The 25,454-nt window shown below is 39.3% G+C and overlaps 2 protein-coding genes across 2 annotated transcripts; one reads left to right on the forward strand and one right to left on the reverse strand.

Moving 5' to 3' along the window:
- Positions 1-208: 208 nt before the first annotated feature.
- On the forward strand, positions 209-20,053 carry LOC147407136 (uncharacterized). The gene is given in 11 exon segments (XM_086435542.1): positions 209-366; positions 521-4,615; positions 4,618-5,439; positions 5,560-5,810; positions 5,900-6,044; positions 16,422-16,587; positions 16,681-16,709; positions 16,712-16,749; positions 16,811-17,019; positions 18,175-18,875; positions 18,969-20,053. Coding segments are annotated over 10 exon segments (6,972 nt in total). The 5' UTR covers positions 209-366; positions 521-712; the 3' UTR covers positions 19,677-20,053.
- A 1,937-nt stretch (positions 20,054-21,990) lies between these two features.
- On the reverse strand, positions 21,991-25,226 carry LHCA5 (photosystem I light harvesting complex protein 5). The gene is made up of 6 exons (XM_086435543.1): positions 24,981-25,226; positions 24,751-24,883; positions 23,741-23,853; positions 23,126-23,230; positions 22,518-22,606; positions 21,991-22,427 (listed from the first exon to the last, which is right to left on the reverse strand). Exons 1-6 carry the CDS (start codon positions 25,208-25,210, stop codon positions 22,285-22,287), a joined length of 813 nt encoding a protein of 270 aa, XP_086291669.1. The 5' UTR covers positions 25,211-25,226; the 3' UTR covers positions 21,991-22,284.
- Positions 25,227-25,454: the final 228 nt, after the last annotated feature.

A 25,454-nucleotide genomic window follows, 5' to 3' on the forward strand; every position in this document is an offset into this window, starting at 1 on the left:
TATCATACAAAGTTTTTCTATTGAATAAAAAATTAATGTTTTTTTTTCAAATGGGTGTGACGAGTAATTTTACTATTTATTAGAAAATAGCGTTTGTGTGCAAATAGTTCTATTGTTCAACCCTTACTAATAAATTGCGATCTCAATTATAGGTTCCCTACAGTAACTAGTGTGATTAATAAAAATCGGCGTGCCAATAGAAATTCTCATAATAAAACCACCGCATCAAAAACCCAAAACTATACGCTCTCTCTCTCTCTCTGTGGAGAAGCTCTTCTTTCTTCTCCACTCGCTAGGGCTTCTGGGTTTTTGCATCAACACGGTGCGGAATAAGCTCCCGCCGTGATCTAACGTACGCTGCCGGAGGTAAGATCCTTAATTTACACTTCTCACAGATATATTTTATACTTGTTTATATTACCCGACATATCTTCCGCTCTCTTATCACTCTTAATCAAGAACAGGAAAAAAAAACCAAAAAACCCTAATAGTTCCCTTCATTTTTGTGATCGATTTTCAGGGAATCTTTGATCAAGGTTTGGACTTTGTGAGGGGATCTCTTGGGTTTGATTTTGATCACTGTATTACGGAAATCAATTAGGGGATTTTTACACATTTTTCCTGGTTAGGAAGAAATCTAGGGTTAGGATTTTATGCTTTGGCAGAGCACATCATCCGTTGATCGGGACAACAATTTCAGTCTGGTTCTGCGATGGCCAATCCCGGGATCGGAAGCAAATTCGTTTCCGTTAATCTGAATAAGTCATACGGGCAACCTTCTCGTTCTTCAGCAAATGCCGCAACAAGCCGAGTTCGGCCAAGCAATCATGTCGGAGGCAATGGTGGCATGGTTGTTCTTCCGCGACGAAATTCGGTTATGGGTGTGCAGAAGAGTGGACCAAAGCTTTCGGTGCCACCCCCCTTGAATTTGCCATCATTGAGGAAGGAACATGAGCGATTCGATTCTTCTTTGTCTGGGAGCGGTTCGGCTGGGGCTGGAAGTTCTGGTTCTGGATCTAGACCTACTTCTTCGGGTATGGGCTGGACGAAGCCTGGACCTTCTGTACTGCAAGAAAAAGATAGTGTTGATGTTCGTCACTTATCAGGTGGTGGAGGGCAGAAGATTGACAGAGTGGATTCACCGTCTTATTTGGCGGATAGTGGAACAAGAGGCAGCAGTGTTTATATGCCTCCCTCTGCTCGGCAACCACCAGCTGTGTCAGCCCTTGTTTCTCCACGAGTGGAGAAAACTGTGGTTTTAAGAGGCGAAGATTTCCCTTCCTTGCAAGCTACCTTACCTGCGCCATCAGGGCCTAGTCAGAATCAAAAGCAGAAGCAGAGAGTGATCGAGGAAGCATCACGTGAGCAGTCGGGCAGTTCCCATTCAAGGCCGCTCCTTCACATGCGTCCACAGATGCAACAACAGACACCCCTTATTACTGATGGAGCTGTGAGTCATCGGTCAAGTGGTTCTGACATGGTGGCGCAATCACGAAAACAGAATGATTACTTTCCGGGTCCGCTTCCTCTTGTTCGGCTGAACCACACATCTGATTGGGCCGATGATGAGCGTGATACAGGACTCAGTCTCGACAGAAATCATGGTTTTTCGAGAATTCGGAATAGAGAATTTGATAGTCCCAGGGGTGGTGTGTTGGCACACACGTCGGTTCATGATACGCGAGGTTTGCATGATGATGAATCTGGGAAGTTTCCTTCGAGGGATGTTCTCAGGGAGGGTTCTTATGGCAGAGATGTAAGAACTCCTAGTAGAGAAGGTCAAGATAGAAACTCTTGGAGAGCTTCCCCACTTACAAAACCTCGATTTGGTGCCCAGGAAACAAGAGCTGACATAATTGGTGCTGGTGCACGGTCTTTCAATCAGAATAGAGAAACAAATAATGGGAGTAAGTACGGTCAATTACCTTTTGGAGGTGATGTTCGGGATGGTTTTGGTAACCCAGTCTTAGGAACTCAGAGTTTTAGGTATGGAGGGAGGGATTCAAGCTATAGCCAAGGAGATAGGCAGAATGGAAACCTTATTAGTGGCAGAGGGGCTGAACAAAATATACGGGATTCATATGGTGGTGATCCCTCCAATCGTTACAGAGGTGATTTCTTCCAGAATAGCTTAACACCAAAAACATCTTTTTCTTGGGGGAGTAAAAGGGTTCCTGTTAATGACCCAGTATCTAATTTTGGTAGAGAAAAACGTCCGTTCAACAATGGTGGAAAACCATATGTAGATGATCCTTTTCTGAAAGATTTTTCCACTGATCCTAATATTGATGGAAATGATCCTTTTACTGGGGGTCTTGTTGGGGTGTTTAAGAAGAAGAAGGATATATTAAAACAGGCTGATTTCCATGATCCTATTAGGGAATCTTTTGAGGCTGAACTCGAGAGGGTTCAAAAGATGCAAGAGCAGGAGCGGCAACGGGTTATGGAAGAACAAACAAGAGCCTTAGAGCTTGCTCGGAAAGAAGAAGAGGAGAGAGAAAGGTTGGTGAGGGAAGAGGAAGATCGACGGAGAAGAATTGAAGAAGAAGCTAGAGAGGCTGCTTGGAGAGCAGAACAGGATCGCTTAGAGGCCATGCGAAGGGCTGAAGAGCAGAAAATAGCAAGAGAAGAGGAAAAAAGGAGGATTTTTTTGGAGGAAGAGAGGAGGAAAGAAGCCGCTAGACAAAAGCTTTTAGACTTGGAGGCAAGGATGGCAAGGAGACAGACTGGAGCAATGAAGGATGACAAGTTTCCTTCTGCTATTGGGGATGAAAGAAAATCAACAATTGTTAAAGAAAAAGAGGTTCATAGGGTAGCAGAATTGGGAGATTGGGAAGATGGGGAGAGAATGGTGGAGAGGATCACTAGTTACACACCTTCTGATTCTACCAGTATGAATAGATCTTTTGAGATGGGTTCTAGACCCCACTCATATAGAGATGGTAAACCTGCAAACCCATGGAGAAGGGATGTGTTTGAGAATGGGAGTGGTTCAGGTTCAGCCTTCCTTTTACAGGATCAGGAAAATGGTTACCGCAGTTTAAGGCATGATGCATTTGGTGCGGGGAGAGCATTTCCTAGAAAGGATTTTTATGGAGGTCATGGTGTCATGCATGCTAGTACATCTTCTAAAGGAGGGATTCCGGAGTCCCATATGGTAGATGATTTTACTCATCTGAGAGGGCATGGGTGGAACCCGGCTGGAGATGGAGATCATTATGGCAGGACCTCAGAGATTGATCCTGAATTTTATGATAATTCGGTTGACAAGTTTGATGGTACGGGATGGGGACAGGGTCGTTCTCATGGTAGTCTTCATGCTACTTATCCAGAAAGACTATATAAAAATTCCGAAGGTGATAGGTTCTCTTCCTTTGGGAGGTCAAGGCACTCTATGAGACAGCCTCGTGTTCTACCGCCTCCATCAGTGGCTTCTATGCATCGAAACACCTTCAGAGCCGAGGCTGATAACCTTGGTTCTTCAGCTTTGGTAGGTAGTGATATGAGGTACCATGTACCGAGGAAAAGTGAACCAACTGTGCAGACAGGGTATAACAGGGTTTCTCAGGAGAAGTACAAACAACCTGGAATAATGGAGGCCCAGCAAGAGAATACCATTCCTCAGGAACAGAAGGGAGAGAGGGCTACAACGCCAAGGTGCGATTCACAATCGTCACTCTCGGTTTCAAGCCCACCCAACTCGCCTACTCCGCATTATGACTTGTATGACTCAGGGGATTCCCCAGCGTTGCCAACTGCTTCAAAAGGTGAAGAAATTCATTCATCTGACGATGAAAATGTTTTGTCAGCCACTGAGGTTGGGAACATAAATCCTGTTGAAGACGAAGAATGGGCTGTCGAGGGCAATGGCACTTTGCAGGAACAAGAAGAATATGATGAAGAGGAAGATGGTTATCATGAAGAAGATGAAGTTCACGAGGGAGATGATGAGAATATTGACCTGAGCCATGACTTTGAAGACCTGTGTTTCGAAGAGAAAGTATTAGGCTTTGATGATGGTGTTCAGGTCAGAATACCGAGTGGTGATGAGTTAGAAACGTCATCAAGGAATGGCGAAAAGGCATGTGAGACACAACAGGCTTCTGTTCATGTTTCAGAAGGACCGGGATCTTTAGATGGGTTGGTTGTCAATGAGCAAAGCCTTCCACATGAGACAAAATCTCCTGAAGTTAGCATGGAGAGTTCTTCTAAAATAATCCAGGAAACTCAGAAAGCACTCCAAGATTTGGTTCTCCAACCTTCAAATGTTTTGCATATTGACAGCCTGGAAGCATCCAGTAGTTCCATTCTTCCAGCTAAGCTGCCAGTCACATCTTCTGTGGACACGGGCTTATCCTCTCCTTTAGTCCAGCCTATCGTATCAACAGTTTCTGCTGTTCCAAATCAGTCCGAGATACCTGTTAAGCTTCAGTTTGGTCTCTTTTCTGGTCCTTCACTGATACCATCTCCAGTACCAGCCATACAGATCGGTTCTATACAGATGCCTCTCCATGTACATTCCCATGTTGGCCCACCTCTTACTCAAATACACTCCTCACAACCTCCTTTCTTCCAGTTTGGTCAGCTCAGGTATACATCTCCCATATCTCAGGAATGTTGCCCGTAACTCCTCAATCGATGTCTTTTGTTCAACCCAATGTTCCAGGCCAGCAATCTGTGAACCATGTGGTGAAAGCTGAGGTGTCATCTGTTCCGGTGTATAACGATCCCGGTGTGCCAAAGCTCTTGGATCCTGCTCATGGTGAAAACAAGCTTAGGTCTGAGTCTATTTCCCCAGATGAAGATCAGGGACATAGTGACATATCTGTAACGAAAAGTGGCAAACCTGTAGCTAGAGAATCGCAACACCGGCTGCAAGGCGAACCCACCACATCTCAGTACATTTCAAAAGCTCCAGGCTCAATGTCTGGAAGCAGAGGAAAGAGATTTTCTTATAATGTCAGGGATTCAGGGTCAAAATTGTATGCTCCAGTTTCTGATGCTCCTCAAACAGATCATAGTGGATTTCAGAGGAAGGGTCGAAGAAACATTCGGAGAACTGAGTATAGAGTGCGTCAGAATGTGGATAAGAAGCATGCGGAAGGGTTAATATCATCCAACAACTCTGGCTTGGATGAGAACTCGAGCTTGAATGCAAGGGTATCAGGAACTTCTTCAAGAAATGGAGGTACGAAGGATGCCATTCTTAACAAACCATCGACAGCTTCACTCAACATCTCGTCCAGAAGTCATAGAAGTTCCGGGGAGGATATAGATGCTCCTTTGGAAAGCGGTGTTGTACGTGTTTTCAAGCAACCTGGTATAGAAGCCCCAAGTGATGAGGATGACTTCATTGAAGTGAGGTCTAAGAGACAGATGTTGAATGATCGCCGAGAACAGAAGGAAAAGGAAAACAAGGCTAAGGCTAGGGTCATAAAGGTTTTGTTTCCTTTTCAATTATTTTTCTTTTTTATTCTTTCATCATCCTTTACTTGTCACTATTTTCAATGTACTGAGGAATATATTGATGTATTTCTCTATTTGGTCTGTCCATGCCAGGCACCCCGGAAACCGTCTCCTTCACAGAAAATTGTGGTTACGACTAATTCAAATAAAATAGATACACCGTTGGGTGGAGAAGGAGCAAACAGTGTTCGTTGCGAGTCTGTTGTTACTGATGCAAGGGGCTTAGTGAATGTTGAAATATCATCTGGATTCACTACTAATGTAGTATCACAAGCCTTGCCCCCAATCGGCACCCCAACTATTATTGCTGATACGCAGGCGGATAAAAGATCCCACACTATTAAGTATGTGACAAACAACATGAAAGAGTTGTATTTAGTAGATACAATAGATGTGTTAAAGGCTTACTGTTCTCTCCTGTATTCTTCTACAGTTCGCACCAGGGAGGCCTCATTCCTGCTGTATCTGGTATTGGAACAAGCATTGGGCCTGGCTTATCATTTGAGAACAAGAATGTTGTTTTTGATAATGTTCCAACATCTTTGGGTTCTTGGAGTAATGCGCACATCAATCAACAGGTATACCAAGATTTATTATTATTATTATTGTTTTGTGGTAGTTGTGCCAGTATTTTCAACATGATTCCCTTTCTAAACTGACCGTTGGATAAAGTTTATTTGTATAAATTTTGAATATCTTCTATGTATGCCTTGGGTTTCTTGGAACATCTAGTAGTTTGATGCTATTTTAAAGGTTTATGTTTATTGATTGGTTGGTTTGTCTTGTCCACTTGGTGTATATTTATATGTTCAATATGATATTTTGCATAGACTTCATGTGTGTTGGTTGTAGGGACCCAGATTCTTCTTTGATACTTATATGGTACATATATTTGTGATGTAACTTTCTGAGATCAGTACTTGGATATATTTCTGATGCATCATGGATCAACAAAAGCTTATAAAATATCATCTTTTACTAGTTTAGCAAGGGGACTAGCTGAGGTTTTATATCTAAACAGTGCTACACTTTGTATTATCTAGAAGTGTGCGTATGTTCTTTCTTTTCATACAATTTGTATCTGCTTGATATTTATTTTTGTTTGACTTGGGGTCCTAGCACAATTGTGTTCTGTAATAAAATCAACAAACATCAGTTTTTTGTGGTCTTCCTTTGTAATAGGAAAGGGCTTCAATGTATGCTTCCTTTCAGCTTGTAGCTGAGAGGGGGAACAGATAAACATCAGTTTGTTACTTAGATAGATGTTATCATTCAATTTATATTTTACTATATTATGAACGAATTTGCTGTTATGTCATCTGTTAATTTTTGTGTACTTGCTTTTAATCCTTGGCTGGTGCACAATGCGGAATCGGACATGTGGACTAACAAAAGGGTGTCTTTCTTAGTGAGCATCTAGTTTTAAAGTCTGAAGCATATCTTAGTAGTCTTAATTCTTTAACATGAATAGTTATTGAAGTTGACATATCTTAATATACTAGTTACAATCAGTTTTCATTTTTCCTTCATTTCTGTCATGTTATTTTCGTTGGGTCCTTTGTTTTTGGTTTTGTTTTTTGGATGAAGGGGGTGTCTGGACCTGTAGGCTCGATTAATAGTGGCGAGGCAACTGGCCTCTTAGAGCACCATATCTCGCCCAAATCCCCCGGGTACATCATAGTCACCAAGTCGGGGTTCAGGAATAAGTTGGCAATGGAAAATTTCGATAAAATTGGGAAACATCAGAAAAAAGTTGGGAACAAATCTAGCTAGGTTGGGGCTATGTAATTGTTCCTACTAGTGGGTATTCCTATATTATATCATTAAGTTTCATATTAAACTAGAATGATAAATTACTGATTCCCATATTGATATCATTTATGCATCCACAACAAGTAACTACAGATTCACCACATATTCAAGGTTTATACTATTCAAAAGATAAAAAAATATGACAATTATGAATCCAAATTAAGATTCCTTAAAAGATCGAAAACATCAAATCAATGTCATTCTCATTTGCATCCACATTATTTTCGCATTATTCGTGACTTAATCGTGAAGTTCGTAAAAGTCACATATTATTTAAAAAGTCATGATAAAATCAGGGATGGAAAAAGTCCTGATTTAATCACGATTTTTTCAATAAGTCGGAGACTTTGGTGACTATTACATGCAATACCCCACAAACCACACATGCCAGGTAAGCCGGGATAAATCCCTGTGGGTGGCGGGTGAGGGGGCTTGAACTCAAGACCTCTCCCTTTTTGGAGAGAGGCCCTAGCCACTACACCCAACACTCGTTAGTTTCATTGATTGATTTTGACAGTTGCAGTAGTATTTATTCATTGAGCTGTTGTAGTTTTTGGCTCTGTTCTCCAAGCGCTTTGAATCCATGCTTGCCCATCTGCATGTCAGTTCTCCTGAATACAAGGCACTGTACAAATACAGCCCGGATCCTATAGCCTTCAAACATATGGTGGTCTTAGATGTGCCTTATATTTCACTATTTTGGCTGATCAAGTCCGACTTTAATTTCAATTAGGGAAAATTACTTAATGGTCCTGGTGGAAGGTATTCTTTTTAATTAGTCCTTGACTTTTAGGGGTTAGCTAAATAATCCATTTAGTAAAACTTTCTTTTCTTAATGGTCCCTCAACCTCATCTCAGGTTATAATATCTTAGAAATATTGAAACTACCCCTTTTTCATCATTTTCATATGCTTAGGTTTTCCAATGGCGATTCCAATCATTTCTAATGATTTTTTATCGTGAATGATGAATGGTAACGATATACTTACCATTTTGGACTTTTAGATTTTTTTTTTTTTGACGATTTATAACAAAAAATAAAGGAAAAATTACTTAAAGGACCCTTGCAGAGAGACTTCTTTCTAAATAGTCCTCAAGTTTCCAGCGATTCCTTGGCAGGACATTTAGTAAATTTTTTCTTTCTAAATGGTCTCTGGACCTCACCTCCCACATTTCTCACGATTGAATGCCCTAATCGTTCAAACTCATTGCTTTCATCCAAAAATTGGATTTTTGACATCTCAATCGAGTTTCGGAGACTCCATTCCATCAAAAAGAAGAAAAAGTCATTTTCAAGGGGTTTTTTAAACATTTTGAAGATGTGTGTAAAAAACTAAGGTTTTTTTTTTTTTAATGAAAATCGATCAATAATGGTTCTTTTGGGTTGAAATCATTTAAACAAGTTGTTATCTCAAGGTTTTAGTCAATCTTTCCATGTATTTTAGTAAAAAAAACTCGAAAATTGAAAATGGGTGGGTTTTATTAGTGTTGAGTTCACACTTTTTATTTAAAAAACGGTGAACTCTACAATAATTAAAAAAGCGTCGAGTTCGACAGTAAATAAAAAGTGATGAACTTGACAGTAAATAGTGGTGAGTTCGACAGTAAAAAATGTGAACTCGACACTAAATAAAAAAGTGTCGAGTTTGACAATAAAAACTATGAACTCGACAGTACAAGGGACTATTAAGAAAGAAAATGCTTATTAAATGTCCTTTCAAGCTAACGTTCAAAACTTAGGGACTATTTAGAAAGAAACCCTTCCGCGAGGGTCCTTTAATTAATTTTCGCAAAAATGAAACTAGGGTTTTTCAATTGGTTTGCTTTGTTTTTAGATGAAAATTGATCAAGTATGGTTCTTTTGGTTTGAAATCATCTACACAAGTCGTTATGTCAAGTTTTAAGTTGATCTTTCCATGTGTTTTAGTTCGAAAAACCAAAACGGGTGGGTTTTATAGCGTTGAGGTCAACAATTTTTATTTTTGACTTCAATATTTTTATAGTCGAGTTCGACATTTAAAAAAAAATTGTTGAGCTCACCACTTTCTATTGTTGAGCTCACCAATTTTTATTGTTTGAGTGCGACAATTTAAAAAAAATGTCAAACTCAGACAATAAAAATATTGAACTCAAAAATAAAAATTGTCCAACATGACGCTGTAAAAATCCACCTGTTTTCGTTTTTTTTTTTTTTTTCCGAGTTTTTCCAACTAAAATACATTGAAAGATTCACTTAAAACTTGACATAACGACTTGATTAGATGATTTCAAACCAAAAGAACCATCCTTGATCGATTTTCATCAAGAAACGAGGTAAAACAATTGTAAAACCCTAGTTTTTTACATACATCTTCAAAATGCTTTAAATGGTTTCTTCCTTCTCAAATCATTTTCACTGGAATGGAGTCTCCAAAGTTCAACCAGGATGCCGGAAGTCCAATATTTTTGGATGAAAATGGTTAGGGCAGTTTCTACATTTCAATTGTGAGAAATTTCTAGAGTGGGGTCGGGGGCTGATTATAAAAGAGGGATTTACTAAATGGACTATTTAGCCTAAAAGTCACGGACTAATTAGAAAGAAAACCTTCCGTTAAGGATCGTTACGTAGTTTTCCCTTGCAATTAAGATTGATGAATCGGCCAAGTTCAAAAGGTCACGCACTCACATATTAGCACCATTTATTTCTGTGAAGCACCTTTTGATTAAAAGGTCGTTTGATTTGTGCCAAAGATTATGATGATTTCTCGTGGGTGGATCACTCCTAATTTTTGTCTTCTTTGTAAGTGATAGAGAGTCTGTGGATCACACCCTTATTCACTGCTCTTTCTCCGAGGTATTTGGTCGTCTTTCATGTCTTTGTTTCATGTGTTGGATTTTCCCGAAAAACTTCTTTTTGATGTTAGAAGGCTGGGCTTTTAACGTCTTTTCTCATAGAAAAATGCACGTTTGGGTTATCATTCCTTCGGCCATAGCTTGGGGTCTTTGGAAAGAGAGAAACAACAGAGTGTTCCAAAGCAAGGAGAACAATTCACATACGGTGTATATGAAGATTTTAGGGTTGCTATTTTTTTGGGTGAAGTTAAGCAAGGACTTCTTCGGATTTTCGTTTGAGGACTTTGTTTTTAGATGGGATAGCTTATGTAACTAGCAAGCTCTTGTTTTTGTCTTTCCTATTTTTGCTTTCTTTCTTGGAGACTCTCTCGGTCCCCCTTTGTTATCTTTCTTTTGATATTTATAAAATCTTTTTACTTACAAAAAAAAAAGAAGATTATGATGAAAATGTTGTGATGATACATGGCATGCAATGTCAAATGGTCATCATCATCCTCATCAAAGCATTTCCTCAAAATGTTTGGTTCCTTCATTCGATTCTATCTAAAGTCCGATGTCAGAATAGTATATTCATTAATTGTCTATAGATATACCGTTGTTTGGTCCACGTGTTGTTTTCTCTAAGTACAGGTCTCGGTATCCTTCAGCCTATATCGATTCCCCTCAATCCTTTGAGCTTGTCTGAGACAGGGAAGGTAGAAAGGAGAATAGGAAGTATGACATTCAGTTAGCTCTGGGTATTACTCTCTACTTAGACAACAAGAAAGAGGGAAGTTGCCAATCATACAGAGGTGTACAGTGATGGAAGTTGGGCTAAAAGAGACATGGGTGAGCCGACAATGGAAACTCGTGAGGCAGGGATAGTCAGGACAAAATTGGAGACGGTGGAATGGCTGTTGAATTTGGCAGAAGACTTTGGCTTAATTCCAGAGGTAGAGGATAGGGAGTTTTCCCTAATTTTGAGAGTGGCTGTAAGGGATTTGCAAGATAGAACTATTCTAGAAGAGGATTGCAAACGCATCAATCAAGTGTATGGAATTGAGGATGGTGATGAGCAAGTGGACTATGAGTATCCTCAGGAAATCTGAAGTTATAGGGATGGAGAAAATAATGAGTTTGTGGTGGTCGCCCCCTTGGAGATGATAAGGAGTTTAATCAGAACAAGAGCGGAAAAGGAGTTGGTTAGGATGGAGAAGAGATAGGAGTCTCTATCTGTGGTGGGTTTTTGTTAGGTGTCCAATGTCGCTCACAAAGTTTTGTCCTGGAATGTTAGGGGGTCAGGGGATAGGAGAAAAAGGGCAGCAGTGAAAGCTTTTATCAGGAGCAAAAATCTACTCATTGTCACGTTTCAGGAATTGAAATTAACTAGTTGTGATGATAAGATCATTAAGGAAATTTGGGGGAGAAACATTGACTGGATAACCCTTCCTTCTCTAGGTTCAGCTGGCGGTATCCTTACGATGTGGAATAAAGAACGGATTCAAGTGACAAACAATTTAGTAGGGCCTTTTTCAATTTTTATTTTATGCAGGAAACGGGATGAAGATTTTCAGTGGGTGTTTTAAGGGATTTATGGCCCAACTATTAAGAGGGAGAGACCGCAGTTTTGGGAGGAACTTGAATATGTATCGGGTTACTGGAAGCAACTTTGGGTTCTGGGTGGGGATTTTAATGTTACTAGATTTACTCATGAGAAGAATAGGGGTTCTAACATTACTAAGGGGATGAGAAACTTCAACGAATTTATAGGAAGACACAGCTTGATGGATTTCCCTCTCCTAGGTGGATGTTTCACCTGGTCTAACAACCAAAGCAATTCTAGGTTATCCAGATTAGACAAGTTTTTGGTCGATAATGAGTGGGAGGAAAAGTTTCAAAATGTGATTCAATCAGCTAGTCCTAACCCAGTTTCAGATCATACCCCAATCTTTCTGGAAGCAGGTCAATCTAGACAACACCCTCTTCCTTTCAGATTTGAGAACATGTGGCTGGTTCAACCCAACTTCTTAGACCTCATTAGGAATTGAATGAGTGCCCTTCTTTAGGAAAATCGGGTTTTGTGTTTAAGAAGAAGCTCAAATTCCTGAAAGACAAGTTGAAGCTTTGGAACAAAGAGGTTATGGGGAGTATTGATGAGAAAAAATGGAGATTCTGACAGACATCGAAACTTGGGACAAGAAGGAGGAGGAAAGGGAGTTGAGTTTAGAGGATAAAAGTAAGAGAATGGAACTAAAATTGGAGTTCCAAAGAGTGGCTCTTATGGAGGAGATTAGCTGGAAACAAAAGTCCAGGGTCAAATGGTTGAAAGAAGGGGATAATAATATTAAATTTTTCCACAAAGTTGCCAATTTCCATAGAAGAAGTAACTAGCTTGACAAATTTAATGTCAATGATGTCACGAGGGTAGGAGAGGAGGAAGTTAGGGATGGGGTGGTGTGCTTTTACAAGGATCTGTATAACGAGAAGGAACCCTTAAGACCGCGGCAGGATAATTTAGAGTTCAAGTCCTTGAATCAGGAGGAGAGAGTGTGGTTGGGAAGACAAATAGGGGAGGAAGAGGTTAAATCGATTCTTTTTTCTATGAGTAGGGATAAGACACTGGGACCGGATGTTTTTAACATGGAATTTTTTAAACATTGTTGGGAGGTTGTCTCGAGAGATTTTATGGAGGTCGTTAAGGAACTGCAAGATAAGATGTGTTTGGAGTATAGTCTTAACAACACGTTTGTGGCTTTGATCCCTAAGAAAGCCTGGGCGGATAGGATAGAAGATTTTAAACCAATTAGTTTGGTTAGCTCGGTGTACAAGATTATATCCAAAGTACTAGCGACCCGATTGAAAAAAGTTCTTCCTAGTCTTATTGGCGATGAGCAAGGGGCTTTCATTAGAGGTAGACATATTTTAGACGGAGTTTTAATGGTTAATGAGTGTCTTGATTCTAGGATTAACAATAAGAAAAGGGGAATGATAGGGAAAATTGACTTACAAAAGGCTTATGACCATGTGAGTTGGGACTTCTTAGAGTACATGATGGGGAGGATGGGTTTTGGAGAGAGGTGGATCAGTTGGATAATGAAATGTGTCACAACGGTGTCTTATTCAATTTTTGTCAACGGGAGTCCGACAAGTTTTTTTAGGGGTTCGAGAGGGTTGAGGTAAGGGGATCCATTATCTCCGTTCTTGTTTCTTATTATTGCTGAAGCCTTGGGTAGACTGTTTACAAGAGCGGTTGACTTAGGCAAGCTTTTGGGGTTTAGAGTGAAAGACGGACCATTGATTTCTCACCTACAATTTGCGAACGATACACTAGTTTTCTTGGAGCATTCGAGGGATCAGGTGAGGATGCTTCGTGTTTTATTATGCTACTTTGAGGCTATGTCAGGATTACATATTAATCTGCAGAAGAGTAAGCTTTTCGGGGTAGGAGAGGTGATCGATGTTCATTTGATGGCCACAACGCCGGGCTGTGGGTATGATACCTTGCCCACGTCATATTTGGGATTACCGTTGGGAGCACCATATAATAGTATCAAAATTTGGGATGGTGTGATTGAGAGATTGGAGAAAAGGTTGAGCAGGTGGAAGGCCAATTATTTGTCGAAAGGAGGGAAGGTAACTTTGATCAAAAACACTTTAACGAGTATTCCGGTTTATTTCCTATTGTTGTTCACGCTTCCTAGGTTTGTCAAAATTAGAATGGAAAGGCTTATAAAAGATTTTTTGTGGAATGATAGGAATGGTAGGAGAAAGTATCATTTGGTCAGATGGAAAGTGATTTGCACGCCCAAGAAGAACGGGGGGCTGGGCATAAGGGGGCTTAGATTAGCCAATAGAGCTTTGTTAGGAAAATGACTTTGGAGATTCGGTGAGGAGAGGAGTAGTTTGTGGAGGAAGGTTATTAGGGCCAAGTACGGGGAGATGAGGTTAGGCTGGTATAGTGGAGAGGCTAAAAACCCATATGGGTGTAGTATCAGGAAAGAGGTTCTTAAAGGGACCGAGGATTTCGAGAGAGGGATAAGATTCAAAGCGGGTTTGGGGATAGAATTAGATTTTGGGAGGATAGTTGGTGCGGCAAATCGCCTCTGACAATCCAATTTCCGTTTTTGTACGCCTGTTCAATTAAAAAGAATCGCTCTATCCGGCAGTGTTTTGTTGGTAACGAGTCTAATCCAACTTGGGACTTGGGTTTCAGGAGAAATTTTAAAGATTGGGAGCTAATTGAGGTAACATCTCTCCTTGATCTCATGCATACGGTTCACCTCAACGACAACGAACAGGATATGGGTTAAGGATTCGAGATTCTCTGTCAGGTCTTTCTATAAGTGGCTCACTTTTGATGTAGAGAGCTCCCTAGCGGGATCAATCAGTTGGTTCAGGTTAGTTCCTTCTAAAGTATCATTCTTTGTTTGGTTGGCTTCCCTTGGAAGGACTCTTACGCTGGATAATTTGATTGTGCGGGGTTAGATCATTTGCAATTGTTGTCCCCTTTGCATGAGTGATGGAGAATCTGTTGGTCATATATTAATCCATTGCTTTTTTTCTTATAACATTTGGTCGACTTTCCTTTGTCTTTTCCGTTTTAACTGGGTTCCTACCCGTAAGTTCTCCTCGTTGTTAGCAGAGTGAACTAGTAACGCTTTCCACACCAGAAAAAGGATCCTTTGGGCTATGCTTCCCTCGGGTATTGCTTGGGGGGTTTGGAATGAGAGAAACAATAGAGTGTTCAATAATAAGAGTAGTAGCTTTCATGCAGGTTTCTTGGAGATCTTGGGTTTGTTATACCTTTGGTCAAAGCAGAATATAAAATTCGTGGGGACTACATTTGATGATTTTTTTTTTTAGATGGCACTCCTTATGTACTTACTGACGATGTTTTTTCTTTTCTTTGTTGCTCTTCTTGAGGCTCTCTCAGCCTCTTTGTTTCTTGTTTGCCCTTTCTGATCAATATATTATACTTTTCAAAAAAAAAAAATTTGTCTAGTTGAGAACTTGGAATTTTGTCAAGGTTAAATGTTTAAAAAGTTGGCATTTGATTGCAACTCAGCAAGGACCAAAATAGTCCTTCTATACATTTTACCCAAGTTTTCATGACTTATGTTGATATTGTCTACTCAAATGTATTCAATCTTAGTCAAGAACTTACCTATCAGGAAAAATATCTTAGTAAAAGTCTTGATCCCAAATTACAACAGTTAAACTCATTGGAGCCTTCAATATTGATTTTCTTGTTGGTGTTATACAATATTACAATATACGTCATGGATCTCTTATATGCTTCAATGCAACGGGTGTATGTTAATAGAGTTGTTGGCATCATTTGTCAGGAATATTGGCATGAATTTGAAGGCACAAGCTTGGTAAGCTGGTAAAGTTTGTGAGTGGTAATACCACAGAACCCTGATCAAAATCCTGCCTTCACTCCAACACATAAAAAAAATAAAAGGAAAAATATGGTCATCAATGCCAACTAGCATCATTGACCCATCAAAATATTTGTTAAACCATTATAATTTACGAGATTTTGATGAAATATCTTGTTAATTTTTTACATGAACTTTTTGGTGGTTTCACATTTTTCTCTCCCCTTTCAGTGAGTTTGACCATATATAAGGACAAATAAACGTTACAAAGTTTCTATAAATAATTGGTTTTTTTTTTGCCAGTACAAGTAAGCTTTTAGAATAGGGAAAGGGATGCCTAAACATGCAAATTCGTTCTCACAAGGCAAAACAAGAAGAAATGAAAAAGGAAGAGAGAAGCTACCATGTTACAATTTCCTTCCAATTGAAGGGGAACTAGGTTATACCCCTCCCTCCTTTTCCTCCCACTTTTTTTTTTTCTTTTCACCTCTTTAATTAACGCTACTGTTTTGGTGGTGCCTGAGGTTTTTAGGATATTAATTTTTTTTATGGGGTGTGTGTTTGGGGGGGGGGGGGACTCTACATGGGCTACTGTTTATTTATATATTTTGAATTTTCCTTCTTCAGAGTGTGGTTATTATTATTATTATTATTTAGTTAAGTTATGTAGTGTGTTCATATTTTTTCCAGGCCCTTACTGTTTTCAGTTTTCTGCATTATGAGGGCATCCTAGCTGTGTGCTAAAAGTTGGGCAGATTGAATCAACCTTAGTTTGTAGCATTGCTTGACTTGTTGATGTTTTTGGGTTGTTTCTTCTTAGCTATAACTAAATTTTTTATGACAGGAACACCATTCTGTTTATCTAGGTGGTTCCAACTTCAAATTGTTCTAATCTTTGACATTTTACAAATATGATCCAATTTTTTTGATACATATAATTGACTTTGACAGGTTATGGCTCTGACCCAGACTCAACTTGATGAAGCTATGAAGCCTACACAATTTGATACACATGTTACTTCCATTGGTGATCGCACTGGCCTGACACAGGAAAAATCCTTTTCTTCCTCCTCAAGTCCTCTCACTTCCTTGCTTGCTGGGGAGAAAATTCAATTTGGTGAGCACTCAAAGTACTTGCTTCACAAATTTTGTTATCTCTGGAACAGTTGTCTCCTGGTTTCTGAACTAATTAAAACGCTTGGGGATTCAGGTGCAGTTACATCTCCAACCATTCTCCCCACTAGCAGCCGTGCAGTTTTAAATGGGATCGGGGCTCCAGGTTCTTGTAGGTCGGACGATCCAATTGACCACAAAATGTCTGCATCCCATAGCAATTGCAGCCTATTTTTTGAAAAAGAGAAGCACCCTGATGAATCATTTGTTCATTTAGAAGATCCAGAAGCTGAAGCTGAAGCAGCTGCTTCAGCAATTGCTGTTGCTGCTATCAGTAGTGATGAGCTAGCTGGGAACGGGATCGGTGTGTCCTCTGTCTCAGTTTCAGATACAAAAAGCTTTGGATGTGCAGATATTGAAGGCTTGACCTCAAGAGGTAATAAAACAAATCTTGCAATTTTTTTGCATTCAAGCTTTTTCTTTGAATAATGATAAACTGACTCCAAAAATAGATTACTCAAATCTCAACTGACGAGGAAAGTGCACAGAACCATAGATTTTCCTTGTGCATCTCGAGGAAAAATCTATGGTTCGTACACGTGTTTGAGTAACTTTTTTTTTTGAGTCAGTTTGTCACAACTCTTTTTCTTTTATTGTAGACAAGATTCAAATATTGTTCAGTCTCATTGTGTTGGTAAGCCAGCAGAATGAGATAATAGGAGGAAAGAACCATGTCTAGAACATATCCCAATTCATTGTTTAATTAATACAATCTTTACAGTTATAAAAAAATGCTTAATTAAGCTTACATATCATTTTTTATGTATGTTATAAAAGACATACAGTAAATATAATGTTCTAAACCAATTTTAATACTTAAATTAGGTGAAGAGAATATATACATATGATTTTTTAATTATTATTTTTTGATAAATCAAGGATATTTATTAATAGCATGGTCGAGGAGACCATGAAGCAAAGTACTAAACAAGAGAGAACAAGAAAGGAGCAAAATGAGAACCAAAACCAAAGCAAACTCCATAGTAAGAGAAGCAGCTCTCACGGCGGTTTCCTGGAGATATTGGGCCTGTTGTACCTTCGGTCAAAACAAAACATAGATTTTGCAGGAATCACTTTTGACGACTTTGTGTTTAGATGGAACTCTTTATGTGATCATTGGCTTTTTATTTTTCCTTGTTTTGTTACTTTTTAGAGGCCATCTCGGCCTCCTTGTATTTTGTTTTCTCTCTTTTATCAATATATTACACTTACAAAAAAAAAAACCAAAGCGAACTCCAAGAAAAAAACTACAAACTACAAATCAATGCTACACACCCAATCCCATTTTGCTATGAACGAGGTGTTTTGGTTGAGATGGAACGTGAAAGAAGAGACATTGAGCACCTATAAAGATATTTTTCATGGCTGTGTTACCCATAAATAGTAAGGATATAGGACCCACACAACATGGATACACAGTTTAAGTTTCAGGTTGAAGTATCTGATGTGGATACAAGACCCATTGTGAAGTTATCAGGTTGCATCAGTTCCTGGGCTTATTGTATTGAAGCAGAAATGAATTTTTTTGCAGGTGTGGTGGGTGAACGGCAATTAGGGAACCAATCAAGGGGTGATGAGTCCCTTACTGTAGCCCTTCCAGCTGATCTCTCCGTTGAGACTCCATCACTGTCCTTATGGCCACCTTTACCAAGTCCACAAAATTCTTCCAACCAAATGCTTCCCCATTTCCCTGGTGCCCCACCTTCCCATTTTCCTTGCTATGAGATGAACCACATGTTAGGGGCCCCCATCTTTGCTTTTGGCCCCCACGACGAATCATCTGGCACCCATTCACAGTCACAGAAGAGTAGTGCATTGGGTTCAGGATCTCTGGGGCCTTGGCAACAGTGTCACTCAGGTGTAGACTCTTTCTACGGTCCACCAGCAGGATTTACAGGTCCATTCATCAGTCCACCTGGAGGTATCCCGGGTGTTCAAGGCCCTCCTCACATGGTTGTCTACAACCATTTTGCACCAGTTGGACAGTTTGGGCAGGTGGGCTTAAGTTTTATGGGTACCACATATATTCCTTCTGGAAAGCAACCTGACTGGAAGCACAATCCTACCTCTTCTGCGATGGGTATTGGCGAGGGAGAACCCAACGCTATGAATGTTGTTTCTGTGCAGCATAATTCCCCTGGCATGCCTGCTCCCATCCAGCATCTGGCCCCAGGGTCGCCTCTCTTGCCCATGCCTTCTCCTTTGGCCATGTTTGACATGTCACCTTTCCAGGTAGATTTCTCACCGCTATTTTACCGCTTTACAATTTACTTGGGTACTTTATTTACAGTAACTGATGATTGATGTGAACCCATTGCTTTACAGTCCTCTTCTGATGTACCAGTCCAACATCGCTGGTCACCTATTCCAGCATCATCACTCCATTCTGTTCCGCTTTCAATGCCATTGCAGCAACAAGTGGAGGGCGTACGGTCTTCACAATTCAACCATGGATTGTCTGTAGACCAATCATATGGCAGCAGGTTTCATGAACCTTGTTCTTCAGCACCCCCAGACAGTAACACAAACTTTTCTGTGGCAACTGATGCCACTGCAGCCCAGTTTCCTGATGAACTAGGGCTTGTGGATTCACCGAGCTCTACAACAGGTCAGGTTTCAACCAGGAGTCTCACTTCATATAATTCAACAAATGGAAACAACAAGACCCAGACTATTGTCAGAAAGAGCTCATCCAGAGGTAGTGTCTCAAATTCTGGAGAGAGTGTGGGTAGTATCCACAACAATAACATTGGCACCACTAGTAACAGCCAGAGTATGAGTTCTGCTTTTAAGACTCAGTCATCCCAGCAGCAGAATTCTTCGACCCAGCAGTACCTTGATCACACTGTACGTATGGATGAGAGAGGAGTTTCTCAGAAGGTGGTTTCAGGAGGTGAATGGTCCCACCACCGTAGGATGGGCTTTCAGGGAAGGAACCAGTCTTCGGGTACGGATAAGAACTTTGCGTCTTCAAGGACGAAACAAATTTATGTGGCTAAACCAACAACGAGTGGAACTAAAACAGTGACTTGAAAGTGAAGATGTGGGATCTATCCCTCCCAAAAAAAGGAACGGCAACAAAGGAACAGGCCAAGATATGAAGTTTTCGAGTTTTAGAGGGAGAAGGGTAAACATTGATCCACTTCTCTGTTATTTAGTTAGCAGTGTTGATTGGGGAAAGTAAGTATGGTGAGTCTTGATTTTTTAATCACCGTTTATAGTGACTGCACTTTGATTTGAGTCAGGTTTCGTCTTTTTTTTAAAAGTGTTTTTTGTGAGGGAAGGAAGATGAGGAGGGAGTGGGATCTGTAGTCACTTGTTGCTAAACGTTGTACAAGATTTGGCTTGGTTTATCTTGTTATTTTTCCATATAAATTATTAAATGATAAATGACGATATTGTTTTTCTCCTATCTTGACTTTTCTTTATTTTTACTTGGTGTTCTTGACTGACTAGTGTGCAACCAAAATATGGAGTTGGATCCCATCAGCAGCAGTTGCAGGTTTGAATTCATTTGCAGATATGGAACTTTTGGGAGCAGCAAAACTGTAGTTGTTGGGTTTTGGTGCCTTCTGCACTTTGATGGGACCATAGTCACAATATTCTCCCAACTTTTCATAAAATTCTCCAAATTAAGGGCTCGGAGATTAAATCAATGAATCCACAAATTAGATGATGATTCCTCAATTAATCATGGAATATGGTAACATTTTTACCTTCAATATATATACTTTTTTTCAACATTCATACCTGAAGAAAATAGGGTTTTTAGAGAGGTTGAAACCTAAAAATAAAGTTTGTATAATCTCTGGAATTTTTTAAAATTTTTTAAAATTTTTTCTTCTTCGAATTTATCCAAATGAACCAAATTGAACCCTCACTGAATAACTACCAAATCGGAACGTTGTTACTATCGATGGGACGGGTAGGATCTTCAAGGCAAGACAACCTTTTTGGGCAATGGATAGGATGATCCAATATTGAGATGAGAATCCCCAGTTATATAGTTTTAAGAAATGATGCATTATTAGATCCCCACAACATGAGACATACATAATTTGCAAGCAAGTCTCACACTGCAATTTTGGATTTCAAAAGAATTTTTTTAATGTAAAGCAACATATGATTTTCTTTACTCACGAGACAAGAAATCATTCTGTTCTCAACGTGAATGGATGGGCCATGGGTGGATTGGCAGAGGAGGGTTAGTTTTGCTAAATGTTCCTCGTACACAGATCATAAAACATAAATAAATGAATTAGGTGATAAAGATGTTGATTAATTGTGGGAATCTGCATGCCTAAAAAGATTGTGCCATGAACCACTTGTATCTTGTTTCGATGAATATAGATTTTATCCATGGTTAGAATTTTGTCTAGGCACATTGTCAAAAGAAATTTGGATGCCTTGGTCGAATAATTTTGGATGGGAGAGTGGTAAGGTGAGTTCATCTTTCGAATGTGGCATCTGGAAAGGTATCCTTGTTGAACTTTCATAATTGGATTGCATTTAGGGTAGTAAGGGATCTTGTGTTTGTTTTTTGGAGGACAATTGGTGTGGGGAGAAGGATTAGTTTTTGGTTTTGGAGGATCATTGGTGTGGGTCTTCTCCCCTTAACTAACAATTCTCAAATTTTTATTGGTTTCCTGTGAAAGGTTTGCCTATCCTAGACTTCATGGTTCTCAGATTTGTCTTGGGACTTAAGAATTTAGTAGAAGTTTAATGACTGGGAGATCGAGGTTTTCTCTAACCTTACTAGTCTGCTCTCTTTCTGTTCTGTCCCCATACTTCTGCCAACAAAGATCACCAGGTCTGGGTGGTTAAGCGAAATGTGAGATTTTCAGTTAGCCTTCATGTTTGGCCACAAACCTCTCATAGCCTAACGTTCACTCAAATGGGGAAGTATCCTTTGTGATTATTAGTATTTACCGTTCAAGTAAATTCCTTATAATTTTTTTTTTTTTTGTCATGTCTGTCTACATGTTTCTTGGGATAATTGAATTCTTTCTATATTGAGGCTGATTGTGGAAAGGCGGATCCGTTGGCGACTTTAAGGCTAGCAAGTGAAGGTACTCAGATAGGGGAGGGATAAGTACTCAGTGTCTAGTTATCATGTCAAATTTTCTTTTCTATCTGTTTGTTAGTTTATCCCGGCCTCTATGATAACTTTGTATCTTGCACAACTCACCAACTACCTTAGGATCTTTGACATCTTGTCTTGTAAATATTAATTATCTCTTAGTTCGAGGCAAAAGATGTAAAATCGTATTTTAGTCCCCACGATAATTATTAACTACTATAAAAAGATCCTTTCACAAGCATCATCATTAAATATGAAGCACAAAAGGGAATAAAAAACATCTTAGTTTAGAGTTTAGACGATATCAGATCCTATATTGTTGGTACAACAAGGTGGCTGATTGTACAAGGAAAGAACAATATGGAAAGCTATGGGTAAGCTGATAACATACACAATGAAGACAAGTTATGCTCCTTTCTATGTTATCTTCAACCACTTCAAAAAGAATTTATGGAAACCTAACAGCAGTGATGTAACAATCCATGATCCAAAATGCAGTGATTTACATTTCCAAATGTTCCATTGTGACTCCACAAAATAAAAACTCACTTCAAGTAGAAATCAAGAACTAGAGCCGGCAAGGGTTTGAACCACAGTCACGTGCCATGGATTAGAAATGTGTGCCACAAGGTTATCAATAGGGCCCACATGAGTCACAGATGCTTGCACAAAGATGCCAAGCATGGCAACCATCGCTAAACGTCCTGCATCACAAGATCCTCATTCAAACAATAACTCTTGATTTGAGAGAAAGATAAGGAAACAATGAGTTATGGGAGTCAGTTGAACCAGACCATTCTTAATCTCTTTGAGTTTCCAGTCATGGGCATTTTTTATATCTTTCGCAAGACCAAGAGGATTGAGCAATGGACCACCGGGATAGCTGTCAAATATATGATAGAAACTTTAAGAATGCTTTGTCAAAATTTTACAACCAACAACATGACAATGATCAACAGGAAGATTGCTCTCTCTTGATATTATAGCAAAAGGAGCTCAGAGTGTTATCATGAAAGGTAGGCAATCGAAACTAACTCCAGCCCAAGTCCAGCAATTTTCTTTCAAAAAGAGATGAGAATGTTTGAAAAAACGAAACAGCTAAGAGAAAAAAAACACACAAAACACAAGGATTTACGTGGTTCAGTAGTGTGCCTACGTCCATGGATCAGATCAAGAACAGAGAATAGAGATCTCTATTTATAAAACTGGGAGTTAATAAAACACCTTTTTTCTCCAAAAAATAGAAAACCCTTAAAAAATATTACACAATTGCCCTTTCCATAACCATAAAAAAATTTGGGGCCGGAGGGGGTCCTGCCCCCTGCACCCCCGCAACTCTATGTACCACCAACAGAATACAAGACATTTACACAACAGATGTATATTGTTTAAGGAACATTACCCAGGTTCTAAACCTTCTAATGCTGCTTCCATCCCAAAGAAGGTTCCCTCCTTCGCTTGAGATCCAGGACTAGTGAAATCCATATACCTTTTGGTTTCCACAAACCTGAAAATTAAGCAAGTTAACAACAAAACCAAAGCATTACAAGTACTGTAAGGGCATAACAGTTGGCACAAGAACTGACATCTAAGAGTTAAGTTTATAGTCCTTTCCACCTTTTTTCTTCTCTGGATCAATTTATCAAATATGGATACGATATTCCTAGATATTTTGCATCTAGCCCATAATTACACAATTCCTTAAAACGTGTTATAGAAAATTGCAAACCATGTTTGATCAAACTGAATTGTGAACCAGGTAACTAGAATTTGGCATGTTCAAAGGTTAAATTAGGTGATTGTCAACTTGCATATTGAAGGGCATGCACATTGAAGCTAGGCTCCATCTTTTTTTTTGCTAGGCCACATTGAAACTAGACTCATGCCTTGTGTAAAAATAAGGAAGTTCTAAAGATGAATTCAGAAAAGGAAAAAAAAAATGGAGAAAAAGTAAAGAAAGTAGAAAGTGAAAAAAGAAGAAGAAAAAAAAAGATAACCGAAACTACTAAATCACTACCCCATCAAAAGGAGTTGAAGAATGAAGAGGGTCCTTGTGCTTGCAAACTCGAATTTTACAGCACCCGCTTCAAACCAAACTGGTAAGTTGCTGATTCCGGTAACACGAAGTAACTGAAAGAAACATAATGACAAGTAATCTTGTTTGAATTAGAATCCATAGAAATTAGTTCTTGTTCCCTTTGAAATCAAACTTTTTTCTAGTGTAGAGCAGTCTGCCTCAGGGCAAAGGATGAATGACTGCATGAAGAAAGTACCACAATAGAACAAAACACATTATGTATTTGACTTTGCTTGGATAAAACTTAAAATTGAAACGAAGAAATATAAGAATTCTCCACAGGACTATTGATCATGAGAACAGTCTGACTTAGGTGAAGATAGTTTTGATCAAATCTAGTGGAAGATTTTCCACAAGAAAACAAACTGTTAGATTACTAAAGATAGTCTCATGATCATCAGGAGTTCTTCAAGGTATCATGTTCCTTGTATTACACCCATCTTGACTCCTTTTTTTTCCATATATGAATTCGTTGTTTAGTGAACAAGAAATGAACTTGAGACAAAGAAATTACTAAATTTATGGGTTTTTAAGAGTCACTTGCTATTTATGGCCCTAATCTCGGGTTACTTTTGCAGAGGTATACAGGAGTTGGATTTGTTCGTCATAGAGTGTCAGGGGTTCGGTATTAGAAAATCCGTTGGAAGCCCAAAACCATTCATCTTCAATTTCTTCAACTGTACCATTAACTATAGTTTGCCCCCACCACAATAAATAAAATTCCGGCTTTGCCATAGGACGCTAATATAAATTGAATTGTTTTTCTTGATTTCATCGTTAAGGATTATCATCGCCGCCCATGGACATGGGAAATTTTGCCGAATCACACGTAAATCTTGTCTCTTGTGTGATAAGTTGCTGTTACTTTCTTTCTCTTTTGCATACTTGTTGGCATGATAATTGTTTGGGATAGTAGAGTATTTGGGTGCTTCCGCACAAGCATCACTCACATCAGTTAGAAGAATTCCAGCTACTCCAGCCATTGCAAAACGGGCATGTACAAGCTCAGCCTGCACATACCACTTTAAACTTTTTGGATCCTCTCCAAGCCCAAGAGGATCGAAACCAAAATCTCCTGCAAGACTACATATCACAATATACCATACTCAGAACCCATTGGAACACAAGTAGTCTAATTGCAATGCAAGAAACTGAAAATAACAAGGGGAAGACGACTTACGTTCCATTGAGGTAAGGAGGTGGGTCAAGGCCAGGAAGCCAAGTTGGGCGCTGGGCTCGAACCAAGATTTGAAAGGAATGTTGGGCAAGTGTCGGTCTTGCTGGCGAGATGGTAACGACACCACATCCACATGGGTAGTTGTTTTTGTTGTTGCCAGGGAAAGAAGAGTTGGATAAAGAAGAGGAGAAAGACAGGAGGAGGAGTCCTCTACTTCCAGTGGTAACAGCCATCTCTTCCACTATCACAACACCCTAACTTCATTTTCTCTCTCTTTTAATTAAATTAAATTTAGTGTGGCTTCCATTCTTTTGGCGTTTTTCACATGTAAAACTAAAAACCAGCCTTACAAATCCACCCAATCCTATCTATCTTTAGCTGTCTTGCTTTTTCATATTCGTATGGACACACACACATATGGTAACTACGTCTAATGGTTCATGATTACAAACTTGAATTAAATTTATTCAATGTTTC

The sequence above is a fragment of the Akebia trifoliata genome, chromosome 3 (genome assembly GCF_017979445.1).
Source record: "Akebia trifoliata isolate Shusen 1 chromosome 3, ASM1797944v1, whole genome shotgun sequence".
Classification (NCBI taxonomy): domain Eukaryota; kingdom Viridiplantae; phylum Streptophyta; class Magnoliopsida; order Ranunculales; family Lardizabalaceae; genus Akebia; species Akebia trifoliata.